The sequence below is a fragment of the Leucopleurus acutus genome (genome assembly GCF_964270905.1).
Source record: "Leucopleurus acutus genome assembly, chromosome: 17".
Taxonomy (NCBI): Eukaryota; Metazoa; Chordata; class Mammalia; order Artiodactyla; family Delphinidae; genus Leucopleurus; species Leucopleurus acutus.
Genome location: NC_139159.1, coordinates 74,372,665 through 74,400,590, shown reverse-complemented (window position 1 = coordinate 74,400,590; position 27,926 = coordinate 74,372,665). Strand labels below are relative to the sequence as shown.

The following is a 27,926-nucleotide window of genomic DNA, read 5'->3' as shown; positions in this document are numbered from 1 at the left end:
TTTTAAAAGAAAATCAGCCATTAGACTTTACGAAACATGACCAGGAGTTTCATTTTGCCTGGGAGAAAAAGACAGCTTTCAAGCACCCAGCTCTGAGCTTGATCTGAGAAAGACTGGGACATCTATTCATTTCATGGAAGGTCACACATCTTTTCTATTCTCCTAGGTCAACGCTACTGAGTTCCTATGTATTGACAAAATTTATCATGAGACTATCTTGTAATTAGCACTTTTCTCAAGAGAGCTCAAAACATCTTTCACATGCTTTTATTTTTAATACAGGCGTACCTTGGAGAGATTGCAGATTGGATCCCAGACCACCACAATAAAGCAAATATTGCAATAAAGCGAGTCACACTAATTTTTGGTTTCCCAGTGTATATAAGTTGTGTTAACATTATACCATAGTCTATTACGTGTGCAATAACATTATGTCTAAAGAAATCAGTATACATACCTCAATTAAAAAATACTTTCTTGCTAGAAAATGCTAACCATCATCTGAGCCTTCAGCTAGTTGTAATCTTTTTGCAACAGTAACATCAAACATCACTGATCACAGATCATCATAGCAAATATAATGAAAAAGTCTGAAATATTTTGACAATTACCAAAATGTGACACAGGGACATGAAGTGAGCAAACGCTCTTGGAAAGACAGACTCGCTCAACTCAGGGTTGCCACAAACCTTCAATTTGGAAAAAATGAAGTATCTGTGCAGTACAAAAAAGGGAAGCACAATAAAACGAGGTATGCCTGTATCTTACCTCACGTTTGAAATCAATGTCTATATACAAGGATACTTATTTGGAAAACATGCAGAATGTGCCTTAAATGAACAGAAATGCATTGTTTGTAGTTTCTGTTTCTTTACATGTCCTTTGCAGTGGATTATTTTCTCTGTAAAACTTAGCAGGATGGGTAAGGGGGGTAACAGGAGAAGTCGAGGCAGCACTGAAGAAAATGCATTTGGAAACATCACTTTAAAAAAATTGTTTCCTTGGATATATTGTTTCTAGAATCCAAAAGCCAAGCAAAGTCTTAAGTATCTACCTTATTCATTCATTTAAAAGAGCACTAAAGTCAGCCTAGGGAAATGAATTTGTGCTGAATCAGGGAGTAGGAAATTGTGTGGAAAACACAGCTGAGCATTCTAAGCAGGAAGAATGGCTTGTTCTGAGTTTAGTAGGTGTGAAGTAGCACCTTGAATTTGATGACATGCCAATTACTTGATTAGCTGGAGAGAGTGTCAGAACATGAGCCTTGAAGTCGCAGGGCCCAGAAAGTGGAGGTCTTAGAGACCTTGTTCAGAATTTAAAGTGTACCCTATAAGCCTTGAGGAGGCATGGAATAAACAACAGAAATAAGATAATGGCATTTTTTAAAATAATCCTAATAATTTAAAGGTTGTTCTTGTAGCATGTGCAGTGTACCGTGCACTGTTTTAACTACTTTACACGAATCAACTCTTACAATACTCATGAAGACCCTAAAAAATGGGTACTATTATTTTTTCCCATTGTTATGGGTGAGATAACAGACTCATAGAAAGCTTAAATAACTTGCACAAGATCTCTCAGCTAGCAAGTGGCAGAGCTAGGGTTTCAATCCAGGGAGTCTGGCCAAAGCATCCACGCTTGTAACCACCAAGCTAGTCTACCCAGACCACAATGCACCACAATAAGTAGTCTGAGTTAGGCAGTTATGAGAACAGAAAAACTCTTGCCCAGAAGGATTTACCATGTGACATTCCCACAATTCACGTCTGATCTTTAAGGCTCTTGATGTCATCTGTTGTTTTGCTAAAAAAGAAACGTGAATCTTGAACTATGATGGCTGATACGAGTCTCTTACCTTGTGAGTGAGCCTAGCCAGCTGCCAGCCTGCACGTATCCGCAGCTGTGTTCTCTTCCGCTTTCCATATACACATTACAAGGGAAACTGCATCTTACAGTGGTTTTCCTAAAGGATCCTCCATGTAGCCCTGTGGACTTATGAGACCTGCCTTTGTTCTTCAGAAGATTATAGACAAGTTGAAGAAATAAGGCACAAATAGGTGAAAATTGAAAAGGTAGGAAAAGTTCCAAAACAGTAAGCACTACATTTGCATGGTGATAGGACAAGAATTGCCGTTGAGTTCAGAAACATTTATGGAACTTGTTTTTCCAAAATAATCAACATGACTGAAAAAATCACTGATTCTTAAAAGTTGCTGGGATCGGGCTGACAGTCAGAAGAAAAACCAAAGGAAGTGCTTAAATGGGGCTCAATGGGGCTGCGATTTATCAGAGTCTACAGCGACCCTTGGGGTGAAGTTGGTGATAGATACCTGCTCATTGATTTATGCTTATACTTTTGTTTTCTTTTATTCTTTCTACTTTTTCAGGGGAACAGATACTGTCCTTGAGGACACGTCCTCACAGCACCCATGCACAGCCCTGATGTTGGGTTTGCACAGGACCGAAAACAGAGATGGCCTTTGCAAGCCACGTCAGGTGTATAACAACCTATGCTTTGTCCACACAGGAGGATTCATATTTCCAAAGCCACGCTGGACTGCCTCAACGGTGACTATAATGTGGAAGAGGGTCATGGTAAAGAGAGGAACGAATTCTTGAGGAAGCATAATATAGAGACCTATTTAATTAAGCAGCCTGAGGAGAGTCTGCTGTCTTTGCCTGAAGACATCGTCAAGGAATCTGTGAGCTCCTCGGACAGGAGAAACAGTGGGGCGACATTCACAGAAGGATCCTGGAGCCCCGAACTGCCCTTTGATAACATAGTGGGGAAACAGAACGTAAGTCCTGGCTTGCTTCTTCTGGTTTGCTGTGAATGCATGTGCACCTCCAACCCAGTTGCCTCAGAGAAGACCAATTCATCTTTAACCCTTTCTCTGCTGAGTGCCTTAATCGTAATTGATCAAATGTATCACCTCAGGACAGAATTAACCTACGTATGTCATTTCAGGAAATGCCAGAAATACCAGAGGGTTCCCACCACCCTCTCCTTTTTTTGACCTAGCTAAAAATAAATGTCACGTGAAGCTGAATTATAATTTTACCAAAATTAATTACTCATGTTGGAAAGGATAAACCTCATTTTATTAAACTAACAACAAAGGGGGAAGGGCAAGTCCATGCGAATGTAATTTTTTTAGGTAGTTGGCCGGCTAGGAGTACCGAGGTGCCCTCTGAAATTTAAAATCAGGAGGGCATTGTTAATTTGGAAATATAAAAGATGCAAGCGAGGTAAGGATGAGGGCATTCGAGAGTAGTAAGCAATTTCAAAGCCACCCACATAATGCTATTCTTATGTAGTGTGGATTTGCATCTTCCATGAGGGATAAAGCAACAAAGTCAGTACATCAGGTGTAAGTTATCAATCATCAAATTATTTTTAAAAGTATATCTTCAAATACCAGAATCACACTGAACCCAATGAGCTGCTCTGACACTGAGAGGCACCAGAGAACTGAAGTTGATCAAGGGAGAACCAAAGTGGATTCAGAGATGCTCCCCTCTCCAGAATGCTTGTTCAGAGCATGGGCAAAATCACCTGCTCTAACAGGTTTTCCCTTCCCTTCCCTTAGGCCAGGCACATATAGTTGAACTCATGTAAGTTGTGTGACTTCATTGTGCTTTTTTAAAGAAACTAACCCAAGAAAAGCCACTATATAAGGCTTGTAAACAGCTTCTGACATTCTCCCGAGCCAAGGAAAAGCTGACAGTACTATGAAATAAATAGACCAAATTGATAGCGTCTGGGGCTTTATGAAGACATATATGTGTTCATTGTTCTAATCCACAGACCTGAACATTTCTCATTAACTTGTCGTTAAGAAAAATCTGTCTGCTTAAAGACATTTAAAATGGAAAAGGTTAAAATGCTGAAAGTCTTGCCTCTTTATTCTGCATTTGAAAGATTGATGGGGCGCTCTGAGGCCAGGTTAACCTTGGTTTCCTTCCAGCTCTGTGAGAAGGAGCTAAGGATCAATGCGTGGACCCCATTCACTGGTCAAAGATGCAGGTTGAACCCTTGAACCCAGCCCGCATGCCTTGCAAGAGCCTTTAATATTCTTTTGTGAGTGTTTACTTTCCCCCCAAATTATTATGCCTACACAAGTCATCACTGATTTCAACGCCTGCCTCTTTCCATCCCTGAATTGGTATGCATGGTACAATTTGCTGTTATAGAATATTACGGTCTTAAATACTTCCTGGAGTTGGCGCTTGCCCAGCTGAAAGTACCCTCTGTTTCCTCTGCCTATTGTTAGCTTGAGCCTGAAGGCTGCTTATTTTAAAAAGATGCATGCCTCACCCTGAACACTTCAATAATTCTGCATAAAGTTTTCTCTCCTGGTTTTTTGTTTTTCTTTTTCTTTTTGGTCTTTCCTTTTGAAAAACTCTGTCCGTTCAAGCTGATTGTGGAAATGGGGATAATTCCTAATTGTTCTCATCTCAGTGTGTACCTATCCTTGCTACTAGGAATTGAGAACCCAGAAGAGAGGTAGAGGTGCTCGGTTTTAAGTCATGATTGATTGATCTGGTAGAATTATATAGGAATAGTGGAAATATTTATCTGCTGATTTCCTAAAGATATTTACTGATGTCATCAAATAGTTTTTATAAAAGACGTCGTTATTAGTCAAAGGTTCTTATTCTTGGTGTTTAGCCATACCATATATTTCTTATGATGCCTGAGTTTTGCCTGTCTTTGCCATCTTCAACATGAATAATCTCAATTTTGTTTTATGTCTTCATACTTAAGAGCCAATGAATGTATGCTGATATTCATAAATAACCAAGTGGCACTAATAACATTTTGGAAATTATTGAGTCAATTAAAATGGTCACAAGCATCAGAATTGCACTTATGCTTAGCTCTGGAAGTCAGTGATTCATATGTGCAATTCAGAGACATAATGTGTGCCTGGAAGAGATCAAAACTGGTCTGGCTGAGCCTGTACTCTGCCAAAACACCCAGTCAATACCACAGGAAGCCCAGACCATCTGGGTGTTTGCATAACACAGATAAAACATACTAATGCTTCACTGGGGATTTGCTAGCTAAATTGGCCAGATGTTTTAGTTTCTATTGATTCACAAAGTATGCTTTGAAATATTTTTAACGACATTGGTATGTCATGCCATAATCTGTGCTATATAGACAGCAGATGTTCAGATAGTTGCATTCTCATGTATTCATTCATTCAATAAAGATTAATTGAGCATCTGTTACATGCCAACTACTGCTAGTAATAAAAGAGGAGGGACAGAAGAAACACTTTGGAGATAAAGTCAGCCGGTAGTGTATATGCTTCATGAAGACAGGAATTGTATCTGTTTCCCTTATCACTATTTAGTCCATAATTAGAACAATACCTGGTAAGTAACAGGACTTGCTTGCAGTTTGCTGAATGAATTAATTAAATGATAGATGTGGGTGGTACAGGAGAAGACCCAGTCAAGTTTGACTTCCAGGTTTTTTGCTTGCATGTGACTGATTAGATGGTAGAACTGCCCACTGAAATAAAAAATAGTGGAATGGAAGGAGATTGGTTGAGAAACACTAAGAATTTAGTTAAGGACGTGTTCAACTTGAAATGCCTAGGAGAGGTCCAGGGAGAGATATCCAAAAGGCTATTGAACACACACTTCTGAAGCTCAGGCATGAAAAAACTATGCAAGGGATGTGAGTCTGGAAGCATTTGAGTGCTAGATGAAGCCATGAGAATGAAAGAGAGAACTGCAAGGAATATGTAAAATAAAACGCTAAGAAGGTACAAGACAGACCTCTAGGAACACCAGATGGAGGTGAAAGAGAGTCAGGATCCCGTGACAGAGACAGATAGGAAGCAAGGGGACCAGAAGAGGATTAGGCAATGTGGTATCATGGAAGCCTACAGAACGGAGCATTTTGAGAAGAACAGGGTGATCAACACTGTCCAATGTAGCCAAGAGGTGCAGGAAGATGAAGACTGGAAACTGCCAGTGGGAATTGGATTGGAAAACGTCATTGGCAAGAGACAGATTTGACATAGTGGTGACGTCAGAAGCCAAATTGTCCCGGTTGATAAGCGAGAGCTCTGGATTTCCAAGAACCCCAACTCTATCCCAGTCCCCTCTCGGCTCCCCATTTCAGGAGTCTGTCAGTGGTTTGCAGGAGCAAAAAAATCACTTAGAATTATTTCTGGCCACTATCTGAGTCTTCCAGTCCCTGTCTATTCCTGAAGAGAATCTCTTGTTTTTGATGGTGTGCATCTTCCCAGCCCTTATAATCTGTGTCCGGTTAAGCTAAAATTGTTGGTTCAGCCCACTCTTGGACACCCTGAGCACTTATGCTTTGCATCCCTGACTCCTGACATGGGCCAGTGTTCTGCCCACTGATTTGGTATCCTGGATCCCTGAATCCTGGCTCAGATACCTGCGAGGCTTCCTATGCTCTGAGCCTCTGAATGGAATGAAATTAAGAAAACTAGAAGGCAAGAAGCTTATGATCACAGGTGGACTATTGAAGTGTAAGGTTACAAAAGGAGAAGTAGGTAGTTGAAGTACACCAAACGTGAACATTTTTGACATGGGGGAGGATGTCCAGAAATTTCAAGGCTAAGTTGTTGGAATGAGTCATCAAAATGGTCATTGAATCTCTCAGAATAAAGACAAAATTTGAGATGAAAATGAAGACTTAAGAAAAGGGTCCTCATATGAAAGATTGTATTTTCCCCTTCTGGTTGCATGCTACAACTAAAATCTGTTTGTAAGCCTGAGCTCTGGTTCATTCAATTATTTAACAGATGTTAGTATTCTAGATGCTGAGGATCGAGTAATGAGGGGACAGACTTGATTCCTGTCCTCCAAGAGTTACATTTTAAGGGAGTGGAGAATGCAGACAATTAACCAAAACACAAAAGTTCTGAGAAGGAAATATAGATGAATATATGACTAGGGGGCAGATAGAATTACTGCAGATAGGGTCATCAAGAGACCTCTGAAAATGTGACTTGAGTGCCGAAAGGACCCTGCATTTGAATAATCAGGAAAAGAGCATTATAGATAGAGGAAACGGCTAGTGCAAAGGCCCTGGGGTGGGAAAAATTTGGTATGTTAGAGCAACAAGGCCCAAGTGGCTAGAGCATAGTGAGTAGGGAAAGAAGGAATACAAGAAGAAGTTAAAGGAGACAGACATTGATCTTGAAAACCTAGTCGACTTTGGATTTTATTCTAAGGGAAGTGATAGAGATATTTTAAGCTGGCCAGTGACATGATCGGATTTAGATGTTTAAGAGATCACTTTAGCTGCCTGTGGAGAATGGATTGTAGGGACCAAGAATGGACTCCTTAGACAAACAGCATCTTTACTTATGATTTACAAGAGGATACCAAAGGGTGAAGCTTTTATGTCGCTATAAAGTGTATTGTGTAACGATATGAATCATTTTAACTTGATTTTTATGACAAGTGATAATGCCAAGAGAGGTGGAGCCACCCTTTTAGAAGCAAACCCCCTTTTAGAGCCCGGGTGCTGTCCCTCATATATTGAGAAATCATCACCATTGTCCCATCCATCCCTTTCACATTGATCACAGCATCGGAACTCAGGCATTTTTCTATTACTCCTCCAGACCTTTTAAAAGAATCACCTGGGGAAAAGTACACATTTGGTACTTGCGTTTTCTATATTAGTTGTTTCTGCAGAGTAGAAGTCATTTGGTCATTATTGTTATCATGAGGTTCATATGTGTACTGCGAAGATTGAAAACACAAAAGAAATTTCTGTACAGGCAAACCTCAGAGATATCGCAGGTCTGGTTCCAGACCACCACCAGAAAGCAAATATCACAATAAAGCAAGTCACACTGAGGTTTTGGTTTCCCAGTGCATATAGGTTATATTAACACTACACTGTAGTCTATTAAGTTTGCAATAGCATTATATCTAAAAAAACAATGTACGCAAGTGTAATTAAAAAACACTTCATTGCTAAAAAACGCTAACCGTCATCTGAGCCTTCAGCAAGTCATAATAGTGACATCACAGATCACTGATCACAGGTCACCATAACAAATATAACTATTATGAAAAAGTTTGAAATATTGTGAGAATTACCAAAATCTGACACAGACACACCAAGTGAGCAAATACTGCTTTTAAAATGGCACCAATAGACTTGCTTGATGCAGGGTTGCCACAAACCTTCCATGTGTAAAGCTCGCGGTATCTGCAAAGCGCAATAAAGTGAAGCGCGCTAAAACAAGGTATGCCTGTGTTCTGCACAGCAAGACAGAAAGCACATGTGATTCATTGCCAGGAATATAGACGAATATCCACAGCATCATTAACGCTAATAGAAATAGAGAGCTTGGGACCAGGTACCGTGTTGGGAGCATTGCTCACTCATATGCTTTGCATTTCATTCTCACATCAACCTTACTGGGTAAGTGTGACGTGCCTGTTTTACAAGTGACAATATTGTGATTTGAGAGATCAGTTAGTTTTTTGAAGGATATACAGTGAATGAACAACAGAATTGGAATTAGAGCCCAGTTATGTCTGACTCCAAAAAAACCACATAGTCTCCATCAGGCTGCATTGCCTCCCCTTTTGGTCTTGAAGATATATGCTGCGTTTCTACCTACTACCTTGTTTCCTGGTCAGTTAGTATTAAAAGGTTGTGTGCGTGTGTGTGAGTGTGTGTATTCACCCTCTGAAGCTAGGTCGCTCTCTCAACAGGGATATTTAGAAATTTTCTGTGAAAGCTCCAGGAAAGGACCAGCTTCTCCTCCAGGTGGCGTTAGCATACCCCTAACATCTCATACCCTGAGTGTCCTGATGTGATCATTGTTTGCATGGAAAGGGCTAAGCAGGGCAGTCGCTCAAGTCTACCTAGGAATAAAACAATCATCTGATTTAGTCACACTTAAGACTGCAGAATGTTGACACCAGAAGAAAAGGAAATGTGTAGGGAGTGGGGCTGGCCATGGTGGAAAGCAGGCTGTAAGAACATATTTATGTTACTATGTTTTTATCAGTCCCAGCTGGGACTTTTCTTAGATCCTGTTTTCTGTATCCACTGGAAGAAAAAATTCTCATCTGATTGCCTTGCTGATCAAAACCATGTTGACCTGTTGCTGAGAGCCGTTTCCTCAGAGTAAACCAGTTAGTCCTGTAAGCTGTGAGTCTCATGATCTTGGGGCAAATCTCTGCAGGACCCAAAATTTACCCATATGATAGTGGGAAGGGCCAGAATGGAAACCCAAGAGAACTGAGTTATGGCCCTGATTTCTCCACTTACTATTGCAAGGCCTTAGGGAACCATGTCTCCCCTCCCAACCTCAGGGTTCCTATCCGTACAATGCCAGAACTGGACTGGATGATCCCATCACTTCCTTTCAGCTCCAACATTGCCCATTCAGTTTCTCAGCCTCAGACACATGCTGGGAGTCTGTTTCTACACTGGTGAGTTACCTACACTTCGGAATCCTGCCACCCAAAGCCCAGAGAACCAAATAATTCCCTGGAAAGTAATGGGGTTATCCAGTTTACAATTTTCCTAGTATAGCAATTTAGCATAACTGTCATCCTAATGAACTGTCTTAAAGTATTAATACCAAATCGGAAGCAAGAGTTAAAGCAAAAAAAATTATGGAGGTAAAAATCTCACCTTACTAGGGGATGGAGTTGGCCCTTTCTCTCAGCATTCTGGATAACTGCATTTTGCACCAAACCAAACATCATTGTAAACATCATCACATTTTGCCATCTTTCAGAGTCCTGTTTTCAACATGATCATTATGTTCTCCTGTTGAGAAATATTGATCACTAGGGTTTGATTTCTTTCCTTCTGTTTCTGTCCCTAAAGGTGAGGTGCAAACTAAGTGGCTGACCCCTTCTTTTTGCATATAAAAGTCCAGAAGACAAAGAACACTCTTAGGGCTTCCCTGGTGGCTCAGTGGTTGAGAGTCCGCCTGCCGATGCAGGCGACATGGGTTCGTGCCCCGGTCCGGGAAGATCCCACATGCCGCGGAACGGCTGGGCCCATGAGCCATGGCCGTTGAGCCTGCGCGTCCAGAGCCTGTGCTCCGCGACGGGAGAGGCCACAACAGTGAGAGGCCCGCGTACCGCAAAAAAAGAACACTCTTAATTCAAACTCATTTTACTTTTATCATTTGACTTGGGCAAGTCAGTCCCCCCAAGATGTTCGTTTGTTTCCTCATTCATTCAGCCACTGATTATTCAACTACTTAATGAACTACAATTTCCCAAGCATTGTGCTGGGTGACGAGGTTGGGAAAATGCAGAAGGAGGTGCAAAACTGTCGAGGAGCTCACAGGCTGGTGGTATTACTAACAGGGCAACAGGCTAAGTGGACATCGCTGTCTTTCTAGCAGGACTGAATATTGATCTCAGGTAATCAGGGAAGATCTTCCCAAGGAAATGACTGTTAAGCTGAGATCTATAGACAAGCAGGAGTGAGGCCAACAGTGAGGGAACACGACCCCAGGAGGAGGGAAGCAGTAAGGCCACCATCTCAGCCTGGGTTTTGCTCCTCAAGACCAAACCACATGCTTCTCTTTCCCCTCAGAGAACTCTGACCTGAAATTTCTACCCCGAAAAATGCCTGAAATACTGGCTATTGGTCTTGAAGAGGAAGCTGTGTTTTCAGAGTTTGCTGCTTCAGTGATAAGCTGCTGAGTATCTAATTGCCGTGTTCAGTCTTGATATACAGGAAACCACAGGCAGATTTTTCTCCATAGGTAATTTCTTTTGAACCATTTTAACATCAGATGAAGTTCTGATGTGCATTGGGTGGGACATCTGTAGGCGTTTGGGGTAGAGACCATGAGGGACTCTGGACATTTCCCTGAAGCCCATCTGCACTCTAACGGTAACACGGCTTTTACAGACCACAGAACTCCCCAGCCTGCTTTTAGCCCTGACTCTGAAGACAGCAGCTGAGTTCAGCCAGGAAGAGTCATTAGAGGGACCTGGTTTTTCACTCTCTTCAGAAAGGCAAATGGATTTGAAGCCTTCCAGAGAGCGTTGAGTGGATTAAGTAGGCAATTTGATCCATTAACTTTGACACATCATCCCCCCTTTCTCTGAAGTTCCAGAGGTAGACTAGGGTGGAAAAGATAAAGGTAGAGAGAAGTTTGTGGCTCACGCGGAATTGCAGCTCTGGAAGCGAGCGTTTAAGTTGGCACAAGACACAGCCTGTGGTTACCGCATAGCCAACAACTGGCTGCAACTTTGCTAAACTAGTTGGACTCTTCTTTTACCAGGGATTGACTAGTTGTTTGGGGAGCCGTAAACATCTGAGGAACTGGAACCAATGAATGCAACGGTATTTTAAATATGTGAAGATAAGTGTATAATATTCTAAATGTGTGAAGATAGGAAGAGAAGAGCAAAAATCTGGATTTTTTTCTGACTTATTTCCTCGCTTTGAAAAAATAGAACTGGGATTTAAGTTTTATTAAACTTAATGCCACTTGCTATGCGTGGGCTGAGAGGTGTCCTTGTAGAAGTTCTTCATTGAGCTATGTCAGGATTTTCCCATCTTTTCTCCACCAAGAAGACCTTTCATTTCTCTGCCGGTGCAATTCATATGCATTAAGGTTTTTCTTTCCAAAGAAAATTGCATTTGTATTCCCCTTTTTTAATATTAGTTGGCACGTGTGCCATGACCCACCGTTGCTGCTGCCCTGCACAAGGAAACGAATGGTACCACTGTAAGGTGATTCGGTTCCAGCCCAGAGCAGAGACACTTGATATTTCTGTTGGCATGACCAGCCTCATCTTGGCTTTTAGTGTATGTACTTATTTTTGCTTCACTTAGGGTCTAAAAGGAGTTACAGTCCTAATCCCTTGGGTATTGATGGAACTTGAAAGCCCCTCACATCTCAAGGATCTCCAAACTACTACTGTGAATTCCAGGTTATGAACCACTAGATTCCATTGTGTCTTTCCCACTTTATGGCTTTTATATCACCTTTAGTCCCTTAAAGGATCTCTTCACACCTTGAGATGATAAGGGCTCTGTATACGGCTTACGTGGTAGCCCCCACTCAGGAGTCCATGTCTTCAGAGTACTTAGATACAGGACTGTTCTTAAGTGATAAACTTAGAAACAAATATTTAGGAATAATGATAGCCAAGAAGAGCTACACTAATTAGATGAATCCAGTAGAAAAGTGTGTGGTAGAAAAGTTAGGATAAGAGGAAGTAGAGGCCACTGAGCAGTTTCTTCTTTTCCCAGTTTTGTCCTACCACTGTTACCCACCAGGGTTCTTGGCCTCCTTAATCAATAGAAATTGATCAGAGGCCAGACAAGAAATTCAGGCAAGGCTTTACAGGGGCCCCTGCTGCAGCAGCGGGGAGCGGGAACAAGTAGCAGCTTCCCTTGCTCGCTCACTCCCGGGGGCGGGGGGATGGGGGCCCGTGAGCTCGTTCCTTATATGGGGTGAGGGTAGGGGTGTGTCCAGGGGTCAGGCCGGGGGATAGCTTGGGTGGTTTGCCCACTCCTTAGGTGGTGTTGTGCGCAGGGGGCGTGGGCAGTACCCCGCTTTTGCTCCCAACCCCCTATTTTTGCTCCCTGCTCTTCAGAAGTGGCATGGGCTTTTTTTGGGTCTTTTTGTATCTTTTGTCCAGAACTTGCCTCAACTGCGGCAGGTGTGCAGTTATTTTTAGTCCCGTATAGTTTCTTTGTATTTTGTTGCTGGAGGAGAGGTTTGTCCAGGTGCAAGCATTGCAGCACTGCAGCAAAGGGTCCGAAGTCCCAGCCGATCTCACCATCCCTGGGGAAAGGTTAAGAGAGGCTGCATTCTTGAAGGTCAGTAAGGTGAGCTCCATTGAAGCCAAATCCGGGAAAGCATCAATCACTAAACTTTTAATTAGTAAATTGTATAGTAAGACCTATAGCCTTAAAGTACCAAATGGGAGCAATTTATCAGCAGCTCTTGATGTAATACGTATGTCGTAGTCCTAAACGAAAAGAGTTACTTCAGAACCTAAAAAAAGATAAAAGTTCGGTAACTCTTCTATTTCAGTTTTCTCCACATTTCTGTTAAGTAAACAAAGACACACATATAAACATGCACACACATGCGTGTGCACACACACCCCCACCCTCACACATACAGTCATTTTCCCCGTGGCATTGACATTTCTGAAAAATCTACGTCTTTTCTTAAATTAATTTTTATTGGAATATAGTTGCTTTCCAATGTTGTGTTTCTACTGTATAGCAAAATGAATCAGTTATACATATACATACATCCCCTCCTTTTTGGATTTCCTTTGAAAAATCTACATCTTTGGTATTCACAAGGAAGCTGAGTAACTGAAGTCCTGATATATGTTCATTGATTTATTTCCTGAGCTGAAATTATCTGATTGCCAAGACAATCCATTGCCCGCTCAGGGGGGTCACTTGGTCAAGTGGGTTAGTAACCACCTCTCCAGACACAGCCTGTGACATTTTGGCCCAGTCATTTCAGTGCTGTGAGTACTTTGATTCTCACCTGTCCCGTGGCCCCGTAAACAAGTGACTGATGTGTCAGCCTCTCAACCCTGCCCCTCTGCCTAGGCCCACCCCGTCCCTCTCACCCACTCCCCCCAACCCTGAGATGAGATCAGTGCTGGCGTTTACACATCTGTTCCACACATTACTATGGATGTGATATTTTAAAAGCTAAAATTCAATTTTGGCAACTTGCCTCAAACCATGCAACTTCAAAGAGGCCACATCTAACTGGATGTGCCAACTTCTGTTTCAGCCAGTTCTGCAGCAGTTTAGCGACGATGTTTTATTAAAAATGGCTCTAGCGTGTAATGACTAAAGTACAATCACATTCCCAAACTGAGATGAGCATCTTTCTGAGGAATTCAAAGGATAAAGTCAGAGTTAAGGGATCCTGAATTAGCTAATAGAGGACTGGTCAAACAGAGCCAGACAAGCTTCCGGAAGGACAGAATCAGTGTCAGACACCACTTGTCCTGGGCTAACCTGGCTCTGAGGTCCTTGGACCAGACCTTGGGGACAGAATCTGGAATGCTAGAAATTCCCTCTGTGGGCTCTGAGTCCCCTTATTTTGAGAGCTTGGCCCAGTCACCTGGAATTGTGGCTAGCCCGGAAGTTCAGCCACAACTGACCATTTGCCCACCCCTCATCCAAAGAGAACCGAGCCAGCGTGTCTGCGTCCAAAGCCAGTAGCCACTAGTAGGATGAACTGAAGCAAAGAGCAAGGCATTTAACGTCAGGGAAAGTACACTGGGAAAGGAGCCAAGCACATCTGGGACCTAAACTCCCAAATAAATAAACTGCTTTCATGATCCACCTTATCAATATTAGTCAAAAGGTCAAGAGTAAAGCTGTGGGATTCAGATCAATAGCAAACTAATAAATGCTTATTGTGGGATCTGCCAGAACGCGGGGTACCTCCCCTGTCATCGTTTTGTTCTCTTAATCATAAACAGTTTGAAATTTCGGACCACACAGTGACAAAGGCCAATCAAAGGAGTTTATACATCCTTTATGCCCTATCCAATGCAGCACCCAGACTATATTTGCAAACTTCCAGTGCTGACTCAAAGCAGGAAGCAGTGATTATCCAAATAGCCTGGGCCCCAGACATATTGTTTGCTCACAGTTGAGCATCGGGAACCAGGCTACAGAGGGGTGCTGGAATCCTGCAGCAGGCTGGCTGGAAATGTCTGGACCATTATTTCAGCAAACAGAGTGGACATTCTGACCCTTGTTATTTCATTTCCTGGAGCAGAAGCTATGAGCTTATTGTGAAAATTATTTAAACCTCTTCCTGTAGTTGTATTCCCTAGACCTCCTCCCACAGTGAGATCTCAAAAAATATTCTGTTGCTTTGTTTGGAAGATAGATTATGATGGCATAAATATCTAAAAAAGAAAAGAGAAAGTAAGTAGTATCCCTAAACTAAAAAACCCATCAGGCATATCATTTGAATGTGATATCTCGTTTTCTCTCAGTACAGACAGGAACAGTTGTGACCATCTTGGCTAACACCTCTTGCTTATGAAGAATGGTCTAATTCACTAGCACCTCCATATTTATAAGAAGGAAACATTGTGTGTGATGGGTTCTGGGGAGCCCTCTGTGGATATTTTCCCGGGGCCCACTCCCAACTCGGTGTTTGCCCAAAGACCCCTTAAAACCTTTTACCAGAAAAACATCACATGCACATCCCAGGAAATCTCTGCTCCCCCATCCCTAGATTTGAGGGAAAAAAATAATTGTGCCACTTTCAAACACAGCAAGCATCCTTTCTGAGACCCTGAATGCCAGTCATTGTGGACTAGATCCCTTCAAATCTTTCCCAAGTGAGCTTTCATAAAAAGAGCACAAAAATAATTTTTTTAAAAAAGGAGGAGCCTTCTTTTCTGGGGGTTGGTTGGGGGTTTAATAAACAGTAGAGAAAATAGAGCTCTAATGTGTGCACTTGGGGGCCCTTATTCAGGCTTAGCTTTTGCTCCTGGCGATTTTTCTCAAGTCGGCCTATAGTTGTAGGACACAGGAAGTGGGTTAGGGACTGAAAGATAAAAATCCCTGCCTTTTCCACAACCCAAACCCTGCAGGCGACAAGTTTGAAATGGAGCCACAGAGGCCTCCAAAGGAGGCACAGGCAGATGCTGCCATTGAGACGATGGAAGGATGCTCCGGAGTGAGTTGAGGAAGCCGCTGGCTCTACCTGCTTCTGACTGCAGACTCCAGCCTGAGACTGGAAGCAGGCAGAGTCTTGGGAGAGGATAAGCCATCTCGGCCTGAAAGATGGAGGCTGTTATGAGGCTCTGGGCATCTTCTCTGGGTCTTTCCCAAGCAGCAACAAGCTGGCCTACAATGCAGGATCTCAGTCACAACTACCTATAGCTAAATCTCAAAACTGCCACGTCCATCTCCCAGAGAAGCTAAAAGATGAGGCCCTTTCACGGATGGCTTTAACCTTACGCTTTATGCTGGTTCGTGGGAAACACTCAAGTTGATGTTAACGCAGGCGCTGGTCCCAGAAAAGGCTGTAAGTTAGTGCTTTCCCATCTGTGACCTCTGGTACCCTAGCAGTCAGCACCAAGAGGTAGTAGTAGGGAGGCATTTTCTGGATTCCAGAAACCTGAGTAAAGCCTCCTGTTGACACGCATCATAAGGCTGCCTCTGCAGGCTCTCGCTCTCGTCTGGAATTCTCTTTTGGAGTTTGTGGTAATGCCTTTTATCCCCTGCTGGTCAAAAACTAGGCATTTGATTGAATAATAGGAAAACAAACTACTCTTATTTAATACATTCAATTTGGTAAGCAGAGTCTTCCTAAATTTGAAGTCCATTTGGGGGAGAACAGGAAAAACGTAACAGGACTTTTGATAGCAAGAGATGGAAAACAATGCCCGAGGAAGAGTCTTCCATAGCCATTGAACTTTTCATTCATGCATTCATTCATTCATTCATTCCAAAAGTACTTGTTAAGAACCTACCAAATTTGCCAGATGCTAGAGATTTAGTTATGGGTAAAACACAGTGCCTGACCCTCCAGGAGATCAGAGCCTAGAGGAACAGACAAATACACCAGAAGGCAGTTACAAGACATCACAGTAACTGCTGTGCTGAGGATACGTGCAGACTCAGAATAGGCTTCCTGGAGAAAGAGATGTCTGAATTGGTTTTTAAAGAAGCAGTAGGGCATGCAGCCTAGCTGCCACACGTTCAAATGCATAAAACGTAATAGACTAACTGTTTAATAGGTCATGCTGTGGTAGGTGCCTTGGCTCCAACACAAGGTCAGATGTCGTTTGCATTGGGTCTGGTTCTGTACAGTAGTATACTCAGGGTATGGACACACTGGAAAGGATTGTGCCATATGTGGAAACCATGTCACCTGTGAAGTGATTGGGAAAATTGAAGGCATCAGCCCGTGGAAGAAAACTCTGGAGGGGGGTAAATAGATCTTATTCAGAGATCAGAAACAGACCCACTGGGTGAGAGTTGTGAACAAAATCAGGGAAGAACTTTAGAGTATTGTTTCCCAAGTGGTATTCCATGGAATGTGTAGAGGACATCCAAGCAAAAACTGTTTTATGGTTATAAAAGTTTGGAAGGTGCAGAGTTTAAAAGTCTTACTTACGTAGAACTTATCAGTGCTTTTATTTCAGTAACGTGTACCGTGAGACTCCAATAGGAGGATATAAGAATTTTGTCGTTCAACAAACGGGTACTGAGTGCTACGTAGTGCCAGGCCCTGGCATAAGCACTCCAAACAAAAAGAGACAAAATCCCTTCCCTCTCAGAGAGTAGTGAGAACGGATGGCAGGAAACAAACAGTGGGTCCACATTTCCTAAATCGACTGGTCCACAGAACCCTTTTGTAAAGGAACATCCCTTCCTTCTTGTGTTCCTTGGGACAAAATTTTTGGGAAAGAGTTAATTAAGGGGATCTAGTGATGAAAGAGAGTGATGATTTCCCCAGATTCCAGCACTGAAACTATGCAAGCTGAGTTACAGCGTCTACAGGGATGCTTTAGAGGGTGTTTTGATATTGGAATATGTGATCCAAAAGAGCTAAAGTGTTTTTGACTCAACAAAACTGGGTGTTTCTAGAGAGTACACTTTCAGCCTGAAATCTTACTAGGAATAATTTATTTGCTGACCCCAACTGATTAAGGAATACAAAGGGTATTGCTATCCATGAAGCAATAGGACCTGTAAAAAAAAAAAAAAGAAAAAAAGTAGGTTGTTAGTGTGTACATAAATTAAAAAAAAAAAGATTCCCAAAGGAAAGTCGTCTGGTCATAAACCAAATGATGAGCTTAAGAGGATTTATGATTTCCCCCACCCCATTCAAATGCAGTTTACAAACGGATATGTGGATGATAATTTTCACCAGAACCCCCAGACTCACAGGCAAGACCTTATGATCAGAAACTTGGGTTCAGAAGGGACTCTGGTTTTCATTTGGGCTTTGATCTGTGTTAAGCACCTGTGAGTAAGGAAGTAATTGAAATGCCTGAGGGGGGCATGGATCTCAGTTCGGATGAGTCACCAGGCTGCAGTGTCTTTCTGTGAAGAGACGCAGACGTGAGAGGCCCCCTCAGCTGCAAACTTCGAGTTTTCCCAACATTGCTGCTCTCATCTGACCTCCTAAATGTCTGAAAATGCCAGCTAAAGAAATGAATATACACATTTAGTATTGTGTATTAAGTATTGTATTTAAATTGTTCATAAAATATATGATACATATTTGAATCTATGTTTCAATGTGGAATTGAATTGAATTATAATTACATTCATAATCATTGATATTCAATTATTCTCAGTCCTTTCCCATTTCATCCATTATTTCCCCCATTCTCTTGCCAGTTGCTTAAGCTGTTTATGTGGAAGAACAATCTCGGCATTTTGGGAGGTCAGTTTAAGACTGGAATCATATTTGAAAGCCTGTGCTACTTTTTAACGTGACTCTGATCTCCCTCACACTAGTCCTGTAAGTCTTAAAGGGAGAAAACCATATTCTATGGAAAATAGCCTGTTGCATCATAGACTCTAAACAGGCAGATAAGATGCGTTACACATTTGCCAAATACCGCTTACAAGTGAATCACTGTGAGGATATCAGCTTACGGATCTTTACTGTTAGCATTATCTTACTGGAGGCCAGCACATGGTGAAGTCATCTCAGTGGCCATGACCAGTGGAGACGGAGTATCACAAATAATCTCAAATTAAGTATCCCCCAAAGCCATTCATACTTTTCAGGGGTGCACTGGGGGTAAATGAAAGCAGATGGTTTCTCTTCCTGATTCCAACCTGCTTGACTTACTGAGGTGATGCTGGTCTTCCCTTGAGCGTATATGTCCTGAAGGTGTGAGGTAGGCTGAGAGAGATTGCTTGTCAAACAGCAGGTATAATTGTCATATGTAATTGACAAATGATCAGAAAAGGAATGGCTGAGCATGGACTACCTGCATTAAAATACTAGGGATATAATTGCAAGGAGTAAAAGTAATTGCTTGGGCAAGAGAAGCATTCTTCATCTCAGCATCATTGACATTTTGACGCAAGGACTCCTTCCCAGCTCTTAATTGTAACCTGGTGGCAATGAGGAAAGAAAGAGAGGTGCTTCCAAGTTTATCTCTCACTTGAAGCAGCCCCACAGACAGTCAATAAGGGGCAGGGGAGCTCTGAAAGTAGGAAGTTTTACTGGTCTCTGCCTTACAAAAGCGGTCAATGGCACAGGCACTCAGGACGCAACATCTATTCCTGGTTTTCCAAAGGTCTCCCTACAGACTGCAGTCAATCCCTGATAACATTTTCACCAGCCCCCATCAATATGAGAAAAATGGGGACATTCATTAAGTTAAATGCATTCAGTGTAAAGAACAGTCCTTTGTTTTGAGCTTATGTCATTCTGGTTGTAAAAAAACATGCCCTTTCCTTTATGAAATGGTGGTCATATAGAGGGTTGTAGCCGTGGCAATCACTGCAGCTACTGCTATAATTTATATAAAGCAGTCCAAAAATATTTTTGAAACTCCCCTTCTCTGTGAAATCCAGAGGTCTACGAGCCATTGAAGGCATGAGGGACTGGTAGAGTGGAAGGCTCAATTTAGTTCAAAGAAGGAAAACTGTAGGAAAATAAAATTACAAAGAGAGAGAGAAATTCCTAACTGTGGATCTATGTAGATAGTGAGCTGATTTCCTCTCCTTTCCCGTCAAATCCCAGCTCTAAGCATTTTCCAGGAGAGCATTTTCGCATCTCTAAGCTAGAATGTATGTCCAGACGAGGGCAGCTTGAGTGTCTTTTCCACCTCCTCTCCAAGGTAGAAGACTAAATTTTGTCGTTTTCCAAACTATGTGGAGAGAATTTCTGCCCAAGAAACCAATAGGAGATCCACAGAGGGTGGGCTCCAGTCTCTTTCACCTTCTGAGATGCTGTTCTAACATCATTTAATCCCAGGGCTCAAGCCTTCTGGCCCTACATGGACCCTGCTGTTCAGTTTGCTGGAACATTGGTCCCTGTTTCCCTCTCTCTGCTCCAGCTCTTCTCTTCACCTCTCATCCTGCCATACCTCCCCCTAGCATCTATCTTCTTCTCTGTGGTAGCCTCCTTCATACTCAGAGCTGAAATTAACTTCAGTGCCCTAAGAGCATATACTTTACTTTTGCGTGTTGGCACATGCAACTCCATCCTTTATCCTGGGGCTGGAGAAGAAGGTTTCCATAAATTCTACCAGTGATGAAGCCCTGCTCAAGAATTCTTTAGAGACTTTGAATTTAGGTTACGTTGAATATCTCCATGAAGCTTAAAAGGAAGAGTCCAACAGGAGGAATACTTATGGAATGGGCTAGAAGGCTCCATGAGAGCAAAGCCCCCGACTCTGGCTCTGGGGTCAGAGGATCTGACCTGGCTGCAGAAAAGCTGATGGCTCGTGAGCGTGATTCTCTGAGGCTCACATGAAGGGTTCAGGCAGAAGGACCTCCACGATGTTCTCTCAGCTCTCACAGGCTGCCATTTGATGATTACACCAACTTATCTCAGTCTAGCCTATGGTCTAACATTGGCCAAGGTGAGAGGCTGGCAGAGGGATGAAGATGCAGTGAGAGTGTACAGAAGCAGAGTTTTCTCTTCCCCTTTACAGATGTACAGCATCCTATACCTCTCCCCAAGGAAATCTTTTGAGGGAGGAGATGAGCATTGTCGTTATATCTCTCCAGCTCCAACTCCCATGTTTTTGGTTGTCTTAAAAGAAGACATATAAAGACATAAAGAAGACATATAAAGATATAAAGAAGTTGTCTTAAATTGGAGCTGTGAGTGAGCATTGCATTTGGCTAGATCCAGCCAGTTGATCTTGTCACCTGCAGCTAAATTGCCAGGAGACAGAGTCCTCCCTGCCAAATCTGGTGCGTCTTCATAAGCCAGAGCTGTTTCTGCATCCATGTGGCCACACCCAGTGACCAACCACGGGGGCTGTGCCTTTCCCCAGCCCCTGCTGTTTAACCTGTGAGATGGTGAGAGGCTGAAACTGCTTTTGCATTTTTTTGCCTAAAGGAAATTAAACACATATATCTATGTGAAGATATAGATATATAATGGTCTGTGGGGGAAAAAACGTTCGTCTAGTGTAAAAATCTCACAATCGTTATCAAGTTTAAGGAGCAGATCCTGGCTCATTGGGATGTCCGTGAGGAATGCTAAAAAAGGAAATGCAAGCCATTGGCCCCCAAGCCTCTCCACCACCATTAAAGGAAAGACCACATGGAAATGTGGAGTCTACTTGGTTGGAGAGGATCATTTCCATGGACTTTTCAGATCTGTTTTCCTTTCTGCTATTTGTATTGGTTTTCTTTCTCTCATGCCAGGATTGTACCTGGTTAGAGAAAGGGTCTTTTAACACGTCCAAGCCGACACCTCTCCAAATACCTGAACCAAGGGAATTCAGTGCACCTACGCAGAGGAAAGAGAAATAGCCCTCTTGATGTGCTATTTTTGCCAGGTTGTGTTTCTCTGAACCAAATGCTAACTTATCAACTTCTGTAGGTTTCACTGAATACAACTGCATGGATTGCTATTACTGTTTGCAATGCAACCTAATCTGAACACATTGCATTTCTTTTTAATCCAAAGGGGACTAGCAGGTTTATTGTGTTTGCATGTGCTTTCCCCCTAGACTCTGGCTGCCCTAACAAGAAATTCAATAAATCTACTTCCAAACCATCTTGCACAAGCTTTGCATGTCCAGTCTGGGCCTGAGGAAATTAACAAGAGAATAGAACATACCATCGACTTGCGGAGTGGCGATAAATTGAGAAGAGAGCATATCAAGCCATTCTCACTGATGTTTAAAGACTCCAGCCTGGAGCACAAGGTAGACCTGGGTCTCCACAGTGGCTCTTTTTTCTGGAATAAATTGTCGTAAATGTTCATGGGACTGGAGAGAGCCCAGGGGCTGTGGTTTTGGTTGGTGTGTTTGTTGTTTCTTTGGTTGGTTTGGTACTGTCTTTTTCTCTTTGAAAATCATGAGTAGACTGAAGGCCATGTAAGGAGATGCTGGTTAGATAAAGAGAGGCTCAGCTTTGCTTTTTAAGGAAAAGATGACAGAAAGAACAAAGGAGTACCTTCCACTTTGAGATTATTAACCCAAATGTCATTGGCACCCACGTGCCTTTGATTGTAGGTGAATCTGCCACACTTGTAACGTAATATATGAGGGCACCTGACAACCTAATGCAAGCATTAATGATAAACACTGTCTTTCTTAGATTGGAGACACCTGTTTTCCCATTTTCCCAGTCGTCCACTGCTCAGACCCCCTGATGTAAGGCACAGTAGGTGGGTTGTGGATTCAGAGTTGGGTTCGAATTCCACCTCTGCCACTTCCTTGCCAGGTGACCGTCAGTAAGTGAAGGATTGTGTGAGCACGAAGTCCTCTCTGTACAATGAGGATGATGGACGTGCCTCCCTCTTAGGTTATGACGAAAGGCTCCAGGCAATGCGTTGATCAGATCAACTGTTCAAAAGTAGCCCGCGTTACCATACTGCTGATGACTTTTTTCCATGCCCCTTCTCCCAGCCCAGCTCCAAACTGCAGAGTATAGTGGGGAGGTGGTGCTGTCCCTGCTTAACTGGGCTGCTCTTTTGCACGGATGGAGGCTGACAGACCTTCTTTGACTGAGCACAGGAGGTGCTTGGCATCTGCAGGAGCTTCCGGCAAGAACAGCAGGGAATTTGCAAGCAAATTTCAGGAGTTTGATTCTATACTGTGCAAAGCTCCAGCGAACAATTTTTTGTGAGTCTAATCAGCTGCCTGGGAGATTCTACTTTCCTAGGCTTGGAGAATTCACACTTCTGTGCACATGCATTATTCCCAGCGAATCTCTTTGATAAACTCCCTGAAGGTTGCAAACTCCAAAGTACTATCTTCACCTGTGATTGACCATTTGAAATGTATCATGTCTACGTACTAACAAAACAAAAGGAAAAGAAACATTTTGCCTGTTCAACAGTCCCCCTCAAATAGCAGGTGGACTTTTCTTGTTAGTAATATAACTAAGGGCTTATCGTCCGAATTAAATGCATTTTCTTTCCTGCTTGCTACATAGAAGGAGCTAGGAAGAGCAGGGCGGTCTTGCAAAGAACCTTCTCAATGAGCCTGTGTAAATACCTGTGTCCAGAGCTATACAAAACCTTTTTATTCTTTCTTGCTAAGGAGGTACTTGCTTCACTAATGACCTGACCCTTGCAGACTAGAGATAATTTCTAATGTGTTTTATTCAGTAGTGTCTGGCCCGCACCTGCAGGCACCTGGTGTTGGAGGGGGGATGGGGAGGCACAGTGTATCTGAGGTTGATTTCTGTGACCAGCTTCTAGGAGAAGCAGAGGGCAGCATCCTGGATGGACATGCAGGGATGTGGCCACTAGTCCAGCTTTGCATCACCTAGCGTGTGCTCTGCGTCGTGTAGGTGACGGGAGTGAAGGCAAGTGGGCACATCAGCTAATGTTCACTCCCCTCGTGTCACAGAGACGGCCCTCGTGACTCTTGCTCTGAGACCCTCTCCAGGGGCTGCGTTACTGCTGAGCAGAGGATATATCAAAAGTCATAGTCAGTGGGTATTTACCAAATACCAGGCACTATTCTAAGCTGTTTGCACATATTGACTAACAGTGACAGTATGAAGTAGATGTTATTAGGAGGCTCATTTTATATTTGCTGAAATGGAGACATGGAGAGATGATTAGGTAGCCTACCCAAACTCGAACTGTCAGTAGAAGGGCTGCGATCTGAGCCCACTGTGACCCCAAAGCCAGTGCCCTTGTCTGTTCACGACACTGCCCCTCCCAGGAGCACTGGGGACCTGCTCTCCCAGGCCCTTGTCCGAAGAAGACAATCCTATGCTAGCTTCATCCTCTTCTCCTTGAACTTTGGATGAAGTGGGAGGCACAGGACAGGGGTTTGGGAGAGAGATCAAGTAAGAAAGGGTCCTAGAAACCTTACCAGAGTAACAGGGTCTTCAAATCCATAGGACTGCAGAGTTAGCGAACAGCATCAGTGTGAATCTGCCCTGTGCCTGGTGTTTCTGTATATTGGTCTACCGCATCCTCAGGGAAACAGTACTGTCTTGCTTCCAGAAGAGAAAACTGAGCCTCGTAGAGGTTGAGGAGAGGTCATAGCTCTCAGAACCTGGGTGCCTATTTCATAGACTCTGAGGCACCATCAACTGTGAGGTGCTTGATTTTTCTATGCGCTAGGAAAAACCACCCAATGAGCTGTGCTTACAAGGTAAAAATGAACAGAAAAAAACCCACCCAGCAGACAGAGTCAGTGAGGAAATTCACATGCCTCTATCTGGGTATTGGTTAGATTAAAAAAAAAAAAAAAGAACACTCCAACACTCCAAGAAGTTGAATCCAAAATGAAATCCCTGAGTTCACACACTCAATGTGATCTTAAAAAAAAAAAAAAGTCAGGCAGAGAATTTAAAATGGTTCTGGGTTCATACTGCCCCCTGGTGACCAGCAGGAGCAATCACAAACCTCCCTGGAAGTTCTCATGTTTCAAGACTCCTTTGACAGTTAAGATACTTTCTGATTTCAGAGATGCTAAAAGGTGGGGTTAAAATTGTGCATCTTAGACTTGTTGAAATATTTACAGTATTTGTGACTCCAGTCTTTTCTCTTCCCACTGCCCTAACTGCTTCTTGGGAGCAAGTTTGGACCATAAAAGTATGTTTTCTGAAAGGAAAAATGGAAATGGAAAGAATGATTTTACCTTGGAAATTCTGTAGGGAAGAAATTTTTGAAAATTTCTTTTCAAACAGAAAAGAAATTCTGTTCAAACAATATACAGATATAGGAACATGGGAAACTGTTCTCCACTCCACCTTTATTCGTGAATTGGAGAACACAAAAAACTCTTTTGAAATGTCATCCAGACACTTCCTGGTTACATTAGTTTATAAAAATTAGCATATTTAGCAAGTGTTATGAGAAATGGGACTTTTATATGTCTCCTGGTGTTGCATAAATACTTGTTGAATGAATGAAGACCCAGGTTAAGGAGAATCCTTGAGGAGATTACCTCGCAGCTGGTCTCAGGATATTTTTTGTGAATTCTAAGAACCAAAAGACATGGGTTGGGTTTTTGTTTGTTTGTTTGTTTGTTTTAACATCTTTATTGGAGTATAATTGCTTTACAATAGTGTATTAGTTTCTGCTTTATAACAAAGTGAATCAGTTATACATATACATATGTTCCCATATCTCTTCCCTCTTGCGTCTCCCTCCCTCCCACCCTCCCTATCCCATCCCTTTAGGTGGTCACAAAGCACTGAGCTGGTCTCCCTGTGCTATGCGGCTGCTTCCCACCAGCTATTTATTTTACGTTTGGTAGTGTATATATGTCCATGCCACTCTCTCACTTTGTCACAGCTTACCCTTCCCCCTCCCCATGTCCTCAAGTCAATGCTCTAGTAGGTCTGTGTCTTTATTCCCATCTTACCCCTAGGTTCTTCATGACCCTTTTTTTTTTTTCCTTAGATTCCATATATATATGTTAGCATACGGTATTTGTTTTTCTCTTTCTGACTTACTTCACTCTGTGTGACAGGCTCTATGTCCATCCACCTCACTACAAATAACTCAATTTCGTTTCTTTTTATGGCTGAGTGATATTCCATTGTATATATGTACCACATCTTCTTTATCCATTCATCCGATGATGGACACTTAGGTTGCTTCCATGTCCTGGCTGTTGTAAATAGAGCTGCAATGAGCATTTTGATCTGACTCTTGGCAGTGGAGTTTCAGGAGAGACGATTGTCAGGTTCGCTCACTCCCTGCCGTGTCGTTTCATGGTGGTTCACACACATACACACAGAGGAATCCTTAGAGTTAAGCTTCAGGAAAGTGTGCTCATGCCTCATTTGTCTCAGCCAAGTTTGAGCAGCACATTTTCCTTCTGTGTTCCAGGGTTTTCGCATCTGTGAAATGAGGTAGTTGGACAGCTCCTAATAGCTTTCAGCAGTCAGTGCTATGAGGCTGTGAATTCCCTAGGGTCATGAGGAACACATGTGCTAGTTCGCCTGGTTTACATCCATTTTCTCAGTGTAATTATAAACAGCACCTCCGTTCACTCAAAAATCACGTGGGTGACAAGTCATGTGACCCAAGGCTTAGCCCTTGGCCAGGTTAGAATTAGTGGTTCTCAACATCTTCACTTCCCTGCAACCCCATGAGGTCTCTGGGAAGACCCCAGGATGGGGGAGGGGCCCTAATCCCGTCCTCAAAGGTCTCCTCCAGTTCCTCCCAGATTTCACAGAAGAATCCTCTGCCCTTCTTTAGTTTCCAGCTAAAATTTCCTAAGGGAGCTGACAGATCTCAGGGGCAAACAAAGATTAGAACTATGGTAAAGAGATGTAGGAAACATGACCTGTCTGTCAAATACCATCAATCATATTGGAATTTTTTCTTTTATAATATATAATTCTTTTTCTCTCTAAAAAAAATTAATTCATTTTCACTAGCAAAAGCTTATACCAAGCATATAAGGCGAGAAGATAATGACATCTCTTGTCATCTTACAACCCGGGATAACCATCGTTAACATTTTGGCATCTGTCATGAGTCTTTCATGAGTATGATTTTTTATACTTATCTATGCAATTTTTCTATTAAAACAGGACCATTTTATACATCGTGCCTTGTAACATAGTGTTAAGCATTTTTGCTTGGGCTTTTCCCCACATTATTAAATGTTTAGTTACAAAATAATTTTTGTAACTGCATACTAATCCAGTGCATGTTTTAACCATTTGGGGCTTTTTTTTTCTCTCAGTTTTTCACTATTTTATAAATTGCATTGCAATGACCATTGTCATAGTTAAATCATACATCCATGTTTAATTATTCTCTCAGGATAAAATCGTAAGAATGGGTATGAGAATGCACATTTTAAAATACTTGACGTGCGTTCTGAAATCATGCTCAAAATTTATGCCTATACTTTTTAAAACTTGCCAACTTGATAAGATACAAGCAGCATCTTCCTGCCATTTAAAAAAAATATATTATTGCGGTTGAATGTCTTTCTCTATGTCTTTTATGTTTTGGTCTTTATATTTCTTCTTTTGTGATTTGCACACTTGTCTTAATTGTGCAATCTGTCCATTTATCTTAATTGTGTAACTTAAACTTTTGTCTTAATTGTCATCTTTTATTGTGCTGCTCACCTCTGTCTTATTGATTTGTGTGTATTCTTTATATAGTGAAGAACTTAAGCCCAGAACACTTGACAAGACGGTGATATTTCTCAGGCTCTGGCCCGTATTTCTCTTCTAGGACAAGACTCTGAATAAAGCTTAGTATGGGGGAAGGGAATTAGTTATAATTATTTATTAATGTTTCCAGGCCAGAGAAACCAACCCAAAACTTCCAGTGCCTTAAGAGAGCTTAATAACATGAAAACACTTATTTGGAGTGACCTCACTCAGCTTAGTGTTACAAAAACAGCGTGACCATCTCAGAATGAGGCAACTTCCTCATCTTGACTGAAGATTAAGATGTTTAATAAATGCTTCAAAATTGATTGAAAATTTATGTTTTGATGTGGGTATTCTAGTGGGATAAGTGTTAAAATCAAGCCATATCAATGATGATTAGATTTCCTTCCTTCTTTCAATGCTGATATCTTTCTGTTAAATTCTGAATTTTTTTTCTTTGAGAAATCAGGCCTCCTTTGTCAGTATTACAAATTTAGCAATAAAAAGCCTCTTTGTCCTAGGATAATAGTTTTCAAACTTGAGGATCACCTGGGGCTCTTGTTTAAAATGCAGGTGACTGCCCATCACTCTGCCCCCAAGAGTCTGATTTTGCCAGGGGACCTGTATTTTGAGAAAACCCTTCTGGGCTTCCGTTGTC

General features: G+C 42.2%; 1 protein-coding gene across 3 annotated transcripts in view; it reads left to right on the top strand.

Moving 5' to 3' along the window:
* Positions 1 to 27,926, top strand: part of ADCY8 (adenylate cyclase 8) — a gene marked incomplete at both ends in the record, with an annotated part of 213,885 nt that overhangs the window by 102,722 nt on the left and 83,237 nt on the right. For 2 of the 3 annotated variants that reach the window (XM_082858591.1, XM_082858590.1), the window contains 2 exons: positions 2,528 to 2,798; positions 21,682 to 21,879. In XM_082858591.1, coding sequence (XP_082714717.1) covers positions 2,528 to 2,798; positions 21,682 to 21,879 — 469 coding nt within the window. The remainder of the gene's footprint in view (positions 1 to 2,527; positions 2,799 to 21,681; positions 21,880 to 27,926) is intronic. The other variant, XM_082858592.1, reaches the window with a different exon arrangement.